At 33.3% G+C, this 11,358-nt stretch overlaps 2 protein-coding genes across 2 annotated transcripts; one reads left to right on the forward strand and one right to left on the reverse strand.

The window, feature by feature from the left end:
* Positions 1–457: 457 nt before the first annotated feature.
* LOC131612435 (short-chain dehydrogenase TIC 32 B, chloroplastic-like) lies at positions 458–4,610 on the forward strand. The gene is made up of 8 exons (XM_058884229.1): positions 458–678; positions 863–1,094; positions 2,162–2,241; positions 2,433–2,589; positions 2,695–2,773; positions 3,873–3,957; positions 4,062–4,108; positions 4,229–4,610. Exons 1-8 carry the CDS (start codon positions 558–560, stop codon positions 4,400–4,402), a joined length of 975 nt encoding a protein of 324 aa, XP_058740212.1. The 5' UTR covers positions 458–557; the 3' UTR covers positions 4,403–4,610.
* A 6,319-nt stretch (positions 4,611–10,929) lies between these two features.
* On the reverse strand, positions 10,930–11,283 carry LOC131614724 (uncharacterized). The gene has a single exon (XM_058886282.1). It carries the CDS (start codon positions 11,281–11,283, stop codon positions 10,930–10,932), a length of 354 nt encoding a protein of 117 aa, XP_058742265.1.
* Positions 11,284–11,358: the final 75 nt, after the last annotated feature.

Raw genomic sequence — 11,358 nt, forward strand, 5'->3', positions numbered from 1 at the left:
AGACATTCTCCTTAAAGGGTGAGTTTTTTTATAAATTTACTTATATTTGAGACCGGAGGGAGTAAATGAGAACTGGACTATAGAGCATCTTGTATATCCTCAAAATCATTTTGAAATACATACATTATCTTTTAGGTAATTGAACCTTATTATTTTTAATAGTAACCAAAAACAGAGCAAAGATTTAGTAATAATAAGTATTAAGAGACTGTAGTTGCAGCCGCTGAGAATTAAATGCTTGATCTAAAATTCAGAAAAAGTAAATTTACAACCCGACAACCTTCAACCTCCAAAATTTATGTTTTTCCTTTCCTTTTACTTACCTCAATCAAGTACATTTATGTTCTTCTTTTCCTCAATCAAATCCTTGGCCCTACATTCTCTACCGCTTATAATCATACCTTCCTCCGCCCCCACCTCACCATTTAATTATTTCGTTGTTATATTCCTCAACATATACTATACATGGCTATAATACATATATATAGTTATTATTCTCTTATTCGTATAAAGTGGTTGGTTCCTCAGAAAGAAAATACAAGTGCTAACGTTGGAAAATGGTGGGTGTTATTTCGTTGATAACAGGTATGGCTGGTCCAAGTGGGTTTGGATCAGCTTCAACTGCTGAGAAGGTTACTGAAGGAATTGATGCTAGCAACCTTACTGCTATTATCACAGGTTAATCATCTCGGTAACATCGACGCCTTTGAAAAAATATGTATATGTGTCTGTGTTACGATAATTTTATTTATTTAGTTTAAATTACTACTGGTGTCGACATGTCAGTATCAGTGTTGTGTTTATGATGTCCGTGGTATTATTGAAAATCTTAAGAAAACTGTTTAAAATTAAATGAATGCAGGAGGAGCAAGTGGTATTGGGTTGGAGACAACAAGAGTGTTGGCTCTTAGGAATGTGCATGTCATCATTGCAGCAAGAAGCATGGAATCTGCAGAGAAAGCCAAGCAGCAAATAATACAAGAGAACAAGTTTGCACGAGTGGATGTAATGAAACTTGACTTGTGTTCAACAAAATCTGTCAGATCATTTGTGGACAATTTCCTTGCTCTTGATCTTCCTCTCAACATCTTAATGTAATGTTTCTTTTAAACCATGGAATTATTATCTCTAATATGAGTACAATATAAAAAAATCATTCATTTATATTTTGACAACTTTTATATTTATAATAAACTATGAGTTTAATTCAAATATGGTATAGATGATAAAAAAAATCTAAAACATATAAAAAAATGTAATTATAAATACTAATTTTTATTTTTCTATTATGCTAATTTATTGTAAAATTTTAATAGAACTATAGATTATTTAGTATGAATTTTAATTATATTTTAATGAATACTGAAAATTTTTAGACAAGATCTCTCAAAATTTAAGTTTTTTATTCGTTAAATAAATATATGATCTATTACATTGATAGGGTATATTGATTATTTAATATATTTAAAAAAATATTTTTTTATAAATAGAATCGAAAATACAATATGATATCCTAAATAGTTGTCACATTATTAATGATGCCGTGGCATTTCAATTAGACTATGTACAATGGTTACATTATTCAACACCCTACTTTTTCACTTTTTATCTTCCACATCATCTTCTCTCTCTTCCACCTAATAATTCAACACCTATTCAATTTTTTTTCACTACAATGGTTTTGTTTAATAAAATTCAACACCCTACCCCACATCATATTCTTATTTTCTTTTAAAGTTTTGTTTTTATGATTATATATTAATATCTATTATCAATTAAAAGTGATTTTTTTTTATGAGTCCAAATCAAATGAACCAAGTCTCTATTTATAGAGGAAAAAAATAATGAATTTTGATAAAAATAAAAATAAATAAAAAATTTATTTACTATGAAATAATTAATTTTAAATGATTAAAAGAAAATAAAATCTAAATAATCACAACAACCAATAAAATTGTGTAAAGTGTTGCATGTGGCTCCACTTTTTTCTCATTCAACATGTTGAATCTTTTCAACACCAATTAATCCACATCACATTAAACACCTCATTCAACAAACCATTGTAGACATTCAACTATTGAATAATTTTTTCAACACCCCCATTGTAAATGGTCTTACACATTACAAATTTGGATTTAGTAGTTGATTTTTGAAATGTCAGAAACAATGCTGGGATCATGTTTTGTCCCTTCAAGCTTTCAGAAGAAGGGATTGAGATGCAGTTTGCAACAAACCATCTTGGTAATGTCTTATTAATTATTTCAAAAATTATTTATTTGTTTTTTAATATAAAAAAAAAAGTTTTTTTTTAGATTATATATCTGATGTATTTATAGATCAAGATATGTTGGTTAATCAATTAAACTAATAAAAAACTTATTTTGAATCTATTAATTATTTGTTACCCTATCTAATCTTTTTTCACTTCTCAGGTCATTTTCTGTTGACAAATCTTCTTCTTGACAAAATGAAACAAACTGCAAAAACAACTGGAATAGAGGGAAGGATCATAAATCTATCATCAATTGCTCATAGATACCCTTACTGCAGAAAGGGGATTAGATTTGACAAGATCAATGATAAAAATGGGTACACTTTTGCTTTGACTTTAATCAACTAAAGTAAATTTGTTACTTCATATGGTTGCAATTTCTTTAATTTTTGTGTTGTTATAACTTATAATTTTAATTTCAGTTATTCTAGTAAAAAGGCCTATGGACAATCCAAGTTAGCCAACATATTACATGCAAATGAACTATCCCGTCGTCTTCAGGTGAGCCTTATATGTTAACATAAATTAATTAAATTAATTGCAATTTAGATTATATTATAACATAACAATTATATAAAAGAGAGATAGAGATATGATTACTATTAGTAGTAATTTTTAATTCCCCTTCCTATTATCATTGGTATTATATTTGGGAAAGTAATCGAATTTTATTGATAATATAGCAAGCACAAGGTTGGCAAAATGGGCACACCCTGACCCTGGTATGTTTGGGATGTCCATAATTTCTTTTGGGTGGACCAAACTTTTAGGTTTGCACTTGATATTTTGGGACGTCCACAATTTCTTTTGGGTGGACCAAACTTTTAGGTTTACACTAATATGTTTACATTGTCCCACTCTCTAAAAATAGAGACACATACACGTACTTTAGGGATGAAATAGATTTGACCGATCTATAGTATAAAATAGTTAAACTTAGATTTTTATAATTTTTTTTATCTAATTAAATAAATATATATTTTTTTTTTATGGTTAATTAAATAAATCTATAGAACATTGATTTATATATATATATATATATATATATATATATATATATATATATATATATATATATATATATATATATGTATATATATATATATATATATATATATATATATGTATGTATATATATTAAAAAATCTATTAAAAACTTTTAATATATTAATATGTTATAGATCAAATTCAATCTTTAAAATTTTATCGTAGAAAATACTCAACATTTTTAAAGTATGGTTTAACTTGGCTTGGCGTATTCTCACCCTAACAAACATTAAAATTCAAAAATTATCTCTATTTTGTCACGCACAATGTAATTTCATTTTTTTTCTTCTTACGGTGCTTTTAAGAATGTAAGACCCACATATCTGTCTCACCCTATTTTTTTGGGACCAGTCAAATTTTTAAACCGATACTCTCAATTATACATGTTCCAATATGTTTTTCTTTAAAAAAATTGAGAGATGGATATACTCGTTTCCCACCATAAAATCATCATATAAATATAAATGGACTAGTCAAAGAGTGTATAATTAAATTAATTTTTGGTTTGGTTCATAGAGCATGTTTTAATTTGTTGTGTCAAATTTGTGAACAGGAAGAGGGTGTGAATATTACAGCCAACTCTGTTCATCCAGGAGTAATAATGACTCCTCTTATGAGATATTCTTCTTACCTTATGAGTATGTTAAAAAAGATTAAATAATCCTCCATATTTTTAGTTTTTATTCTACTTTTTTAATTTATATTAAACCAAATTAATTTATATACTCCATTGTGTATGCAGAATTCTTGAAGATCTTCAGCTTCTACATATGGAAGAACGTCCCACAGGCATTTTATTTAATTTAACCCTTTTTGTATTTTCAATACTCATACAAAATTTCACATTTGAAAACCTCAAAAGCCTATATAAATATGTAGTTAATCAACTTTTTTTTGTTTAATTGGTAGGGAGCAGCTACAACATGCTATGTTGCACTTCACCCAAACGTGAAAGGTGTGACTGGGAAATACTTTGTGGATTGCAATGAATTCAAGCCAAGTTCATTTGCTAAAAATAAACAGTTAGCAAAGAAACTTTGGGATTTTAGTGACAAGTTGATCAACTCAATCTCAAAAGCTTGATGGAGCATGCTTGATGTTTGGTTTACCAATTTATCATGTTAACTCGTTATTATATGTCATATTAATTATGTGATGTTGTAAGCTGTGTGTTTGTTGTAAGGTGCATGTTTATTTACAGTAAAATTTATGGCTCTATAAGGATAAGGATGTTTATATGCATGTGTGTCGTGGGGTCTGAAATAAATGTCATTCCCCGTCATTTCTATCATATTTATATTTTACATTTGGATATGAAATTAAGAGGCTGATCTCTTGGACGAGTGATATAACCTTCATTTTAAATATGTATTTGGATTTATCCTTTTAGATTCATACCACCATACAAGCCTACTCTTATTAAAACACTAAAAGTTAGCTTCCCTTCTATGATCAGGGAAAGCCTCAGATGTATGGCAATCGGTGTATGTTTGTGTTTGTTCTGTGTGTCTTCCAGATCCTCTTTCCATTCATGCAGGTGCCTTTATATTGGCCTCCGACAGCTTCTCATTAACTCATTAAAGACGTGTCTCTCTGTATCCCTCTTCCACTCATGGGATTGTAACGTCTGTCGTTGCCATAAACACACGTAATCAAAGTCATGTAACGTTTGTCTAATCACCAAGCTACACTTATGACTCTTGCTCTTCTCGGGTCCGGTTTCATGTAAATCAAGTTTAGGGGGTCGATCCCATACCTGACATCCTATTTAGCTTAATCGGCCCTAGACTACATCCCGACACGTCTTCTACTGGCTAATCCCATCCGACTACATACCCGACTAAGACCTGATTGAGTAGTCGGATATGGTCTCTATGAGCAATCATGTATACTGGCCTATATTCCATTCTCTGTCCGAGTTCACATCCTGGCCCTGATAAAAATATTTTGGAATGTACAAAAGCTCCCCGGGCACGAAGTTCAAAAAAGTGAAGTGTTCGAACAAAAGAAGTCCAATGTTTTTTTATCTCGAGGTTGGGTTATGAACTCGGTCATCTAACACACTTCATAACCAACCCGGATCAAGTGACGTGGACAATCGTTGCATGTGAAGAGACGTGGCTTTTCGGACAAACTTTCTATTTCCTCAAGTAATGATGATTTTGTTGGGAATTTGACCCCAACGATCGTTCCACTTCCACGCCATTCCTCAAAGGGTCCCTCTATTTAAAGCTCTTTCCCTCTTTCATTTCCGTCTCCCCTCAGTAAAACCCTTTATTTTCTCAATGTTTAAACATTCTCACGTATCTTCTTTATCTCCTTGACTTATTTCCTTTTCCGTGTTCCTTATACTTTCCTTAAAAAATAGTAGTTATACGAGAGTGTGATAGTGAGGGAAACATTTTTGAAACCCCAAAATTCCAAAGAGAGAAAGAACTGTGGGGTCAATGCATGAGGGAATGTAAATATAACCTAGGCCAGGAGGAATTCGATCGCATTATATAAGAAGTTTATGATGATATTTACGCTTCTTTTAGTGATTCTGACTCCGAATCTTCCTCATCAAGCTCTGTAGAAGTATTGATGGAAATCACTGACTCCTTTGACGAAGAAGTCATGAGCTATGACCATAGCTCTATTGACAACCTATAAATTGCCAAACTCCGTTCCCTGAGAAATATTTCTTCTGTCGGGAATGAAGATGATGTCCTCTTGGATCCTTGCATCCCGGGAGAACGTGTTTGCATTTCCCGTCTCAAAGGCCCGAAGAGCAAGTTCTTTCATTTCTGTGTCGGGGTACTAGAGGATTTCATGATCCACCTACTCTTTTCCGACTTTCAAGTGGACATCTTGAAAACCTTAAACATTTCCCCTTTCCAACTTCACCCTAACAGTTGGGGGTTTATAAGAGCCTTAGAAATAGTTTGGTTTGACAGTAGAAAATTAGCAAGAAATCAGAATAGTTTACTCCAAGCTTCACGGAGTTTTACCCGCAGATACGGGTTTTTTGCCATCCCTATGTATGAGATAGTTGTGAGGCTGTTATTATTGGAAACATGAGCATTGATTGTCTTCCTTGTAAGTTGCAACACCTCACTTGAGGGTTGTGACACATGGCTCTAGGACTTTCAAAAATGATGTCATGTTGTCTTAGGGTACTCAAGCATTCTTGAAAGTTTGATGTGAGATCACGATTGTAAGTGGTGTGGACACATTCTTCCATGCATGTTTTCGAGGATCAAATGATTGCTTGAAGAATATCTAAGGGTTTTTGGGTAAATATCCCTCTTTTTGCCATTTCCAAAACCCTAAAAGTTCTTTCTCTTTTCTCTACAATTGCCCTTAGTCTTTGTCAAATAGTCTCCCATCAGCCGTTACTCTGATGTCTTCACGTCATTTTCTCAAGTGAACCTTGCCTAATCATCAAATTCATCTCTTTTGAAGTAACGATTCAGAGTCTATTTCTCTTTTGTACTTATCTTGCCTTTGCTAGCTTCTTAAGAAGATTCCAGTGGAGGATTTTAGGGTAGTTACGGCCAATGGTGGAAGGGTAGCGGTAGCCTCGCTCTTAGGGAGGTTGTTCAAGTTTTTTGCATTTTCTGCGTTACTCATGATGAACCCCATTATTTTACATAATTTTAAAAAGGAACGCAAAGCTGATACCAATATTAAGACACATTATTGCACTTTTGGTTACGACCCCACAAACGGTAAAGTGAGGTGGTGGTTGGAATCCTAATCTTGTATTTATGCTCATGGTCATTCTTTTTTGTGTGTTCACAATAATTCTAAATTGGACAACTCTAGCGTAAGAACACGCAATATGGTGGTAAACAACTCAAATGTGTGGGTGGGTCAAAAAACGTTAGATGTTACATCTATCTTCTCCAGAAATGGGGTTTGGACCACACTTTTAACGAGATGGGCCCCTCTTTAGAATATGGAGTGTTTTTCGCTGAAAAAGATATAAAATGTGTGTAGTAAATATGAGGGGTGTATCATTCCTCATCATGAACGTTTGTTTCCTTGATAGGTTTTCGCCTTCCTTTCAATGATTTGAGGTGGACGTTATGAATCATCTTGTAATATCCCCTTCACAACTGCATCTGGTGATTTATGCTTATATCAAATTCTTCCAGTACTGGTGTGGGTACAAGAAAAGTGTGTCGACCTTAACACTTATTTTCCATTTCTTCAATGTCTAATATCGTTTATCATACTCCACACGTGGTCAAAGCTTGCTCTCCCTCAAACAAAGTTAGAAGATGGTTTAAGGTCTACTCTGATAGCATGGAGAATTTTAAAGACTGCTACTGCATGGTTACCCTCATTACTTAGAAGGCTCAAGAGAGTATGTATTACATCTAACATGGGGTTCCCACTAAATTTAATGATAGGTTTTCAAATTTATGGTGTCATAGCCACTTTTTTGGCTAAGGTTGGGTCTTATGTGTATGTTCAAGACGAGTTATCTAAAAAGGAAACCTATCTAAAACGAAAATTGGTCGCATTTTTGGGAAAGCTTAGGATTTGTTGGCGGCCATGCGCCTTCTAAGGCAGGGACATAGAGGCATGCTTATTGGTGGAGGCTGCACTAGAGATAAGAGGTGTGTGATCATCAGTAAGTAGCATATAAATTATGTGACTTTCTTAAATAAATTTCTGGTCATGGTTCCCATGAATCCCATGATTACTTACTCATAGATAAGATGAAAAGTTACAATATGATGCTTCAAATAAAGAGGACGCATAGAGTCACAAACGTAGATCCCATTGTTGTTGATGCCTCTTAAACCTTCTTACCCCAGCCGAATGGAGGTGTCGGGTTCTCCCAATTTACCTGTAGCGGGAGGTGCCTCGCACTCTCCATCATGCACAACATGTTGCAATTTCTCCAAGGGTGTTCCCTTGATGTGCCTTCTAGTAGATGGAAAAACAACAGCATAACCTGGAAAGTTGTGCTTGATTTGAGAGGATTTGATCCTAGAGGGTGTTCAAACTCGACCCTGGATGTGTGGTTTCCGATGGTTCTGGCATACCCTGATCCCTGGGCGACTAGGGAATTTCAATCTTTCATATCTAAAGTTGATTGTGCTTATCTTTTTTTACCAAAGGTAATGGTTTTCTTCAAGAAGAACATGCAAAAAAAGTCGCATAAAATGCATCCGACTTCAGCTATCCTGGCCTTTGGTGTTATCGGAAAAGGGATGCATCTTTTTGCATGGCCATCTTTGAAAATAAAAGGAGGCGCTTATCTTTCATTTCTAAAGTTGATTGTGCTTATCTTTGAAAATAGAAGGATTGAATTGGAACCATAAGTTAGGATAGGTGTGCGCACAAGGATAAGGTCAAAAGAACCCGTTGGATAACATAATACCCAAGTCTAACGTAGTGCGCTACGTATCACAAAGTAGAAGGAACACTCATGGATGACCCTCATAAATAGAAGAATAAGAAAATATTTTATGTAAGACCCAAATCTATGACTTACAATGTCGTCTCAACCCTTAGGTCAGTAAATTTAAGCCCCAAAATTTTACTTATTTTAACTAGTATATGTATATGAAAGAAAAACATCAAGGTGTGTAAAAAGATTAGTAACATCGGAGGATTAGGTTACGATAATGAGTCTAACATGAAAAAAAAACATCAAGGTGTACAAAAAAGAATTTTATACATAATCCTATATCATTTTATACTCTATGTGATTGTCATAGTCTAAATTTAGTGTTTTGTGACATGACTAATTATTGTCTTATAGCTACATCTTTTTTTGGAGTGCTACAACTAATGGATACAAAATTTTCTTCTTCTACGAAAATATGGAAAATTTTACAAGATCATATTCCTAGCTTAACTCTTAAATCTATGTCACAAACACATTGGAAAAGTAGTATTGAAAATGTAAAATCTTTGAGATTTCAAACTTCACAACTAAGAGACGCTTCATTGAAATTAGGTGAAGCTAACGACGAACCTAAAATGAGGGAAGTTGAATGCTTTTCAACCTTATGAGCTTGAAATTTTTGATTTTTTGTTAGGCTTAACTATCTGGTATGTGATCTTGTTTGTAGTAAATTCAGCTAGTAATAATTTTCAATATAAGGATATGCGTATCGATGTTGTTATAGAATAATTGAAAAATATTTTTTTTTAGGTTCAGTAAACAAAGATTCTTTTTTAGGTTCATTGAGTAAATATTCTTTTTTTAGGTTCATTGAATAATGAATGTATCTGATCTAGGGGTGGCAAAACGGACCCGGCCCGCGGGGAAAGCTCGTTTTACCCGCACTTTTACGCGGGGCGGGGCAAGGTTTTAAGCCCACTCCCTTTAATGTGCCCGCCCCGCCCCGCACCGTTTTTTTGTGGGCTTTTGCGGGCATTAGCTTTTTCATACAATTTTACTATTTTTAGGCCTAAAAGGTTCAATGATTGCGGGCTTCCCCGCCCCGCCCTCACTTTTTTGCGGGGCGGGACAAGGTTTTAGGTCCGCACAATCAAATATGCCCGCTCCGCCCCGTTTTTTCGCGGGCTTTTGCGGGGCGGGCCTAAACGGGGCGGGCCTAAACGGGGCGGGCATGCCCGTTTGCCACCCCTAATCTGATCTACCTAAAAGACCAGATACATTCATTATTCAATGAATCTAAAAAGAGAGTATTTGTTTATAATAATAGTTTGAAGAAGTACGCTAGTAGCATGTCAATGACTTGTATACTCCTATCAAGGACTTGTATCTCTTATAATTGAATGAGTTGTTTGGACTGTTTGTTACAGTTTAAATAAATAGATTTTTTCTTTGTATTTTTTAAAATAGATTTTGTAAAGTCGCTTTTAAAAATATTACAAGTTTTTTTATATTCATTTTTTCTAAAATAAAACACTAATTTTAACATCCTATAATATAAACATATATTATTGAAGATCAAAATTTAGTCAAAATCGTAATTGTTTCAAAAAGTTGTATTTCAAAAATGATTTTTATAAAAATCTATTTGAAAATAGCTTCAAAATTAAGTGATTTTTTGAAATTTTGATATCCAAAAAAAAATTCAATAAAAAATAAAATATCCAAAATAACATTTTAAGAATAATTATTTAAATCAAATTTTCATTTGAAGTTTTTATCAAAAATTTGTTTTTAAATTTTTTTTACACAAAATTTTATAACACTATAAAAATCATTTTTTTAAAATAAATAAAACGGGCCCATTAAGTCTTTCTGTGAATTTATTAATTCTATAAGCTATTTTAAAATGAAAGGATTACTAAATTCATTGTTTGGATTTACAAAGACAAATGACATCCATGTTGACATAACTAACGTATTTAGCACAAATTCTCTACCCATCACAAAAAGTTGGGTAGTGTACATTCAACCAATGATATAATGCCATCTAATTTTAACACAATTAATTATTTATTAAATATTACAATTGATTGTTGTTTTCGAGGTATTTTACATAGGAGCTAACTTTACCCAACTTTTTGAGTTGGGTAGATAAGAATTCACCTAATATCATTACAAGTTTGCAGAACAATGTTTCCTATACACAAAGTATAACATTTTTATGCGATAGAAAAAGTATAGTATCTGATGTAGAAGAGTTAGATCATTCTTCCACAAACAATCCAACAGCTCTGACCACACAAGTAGAAGCTGCTACTATCAAGGCAGCAAAGATTGGAGGAACAATTAAATCAATCTTAGACTTCACAAACAAATGAGAAGGAAAACATAGAACCTCTCCGGGAACATCCAATGGCATTCTAAGGAACCCATCGTTTTCACACTTCTGAGAGAACAAAGAAGAAGGAGAAATCGCTGAAACGAACGTAACTTGCGGTGAGATTGACGCCACTGCCACCGTAATGGTTAAGAGTGTTACCCAAGTGGTTGCATAGGTGAGTATTGGCCATGGTGTTGTGAAACGTAAACGGAACAAGTTAGAGAGCCAAAGAGACATTTTGAGGAGATGAATGAAATTGTTAGTTGTTGGTGTTTCTTGGGTGGGTACTTATGTATTAAAAACTGGTGTGAA

Source organism: Vicia villosa, linkage group LG6 (genome assembly GCF_029867415.1).
Source record: "Vicia villosa cultivar HV-30 ecotype Madison, WI linkage group LG6, Vvil1.0, whole genome shotgun sequence".
NCBI lineage: Eukaryota > Viridiplantae > Streptophyta > Magnoliopsida > Fabales > Fabaceae > Vicia > Vicia villosa.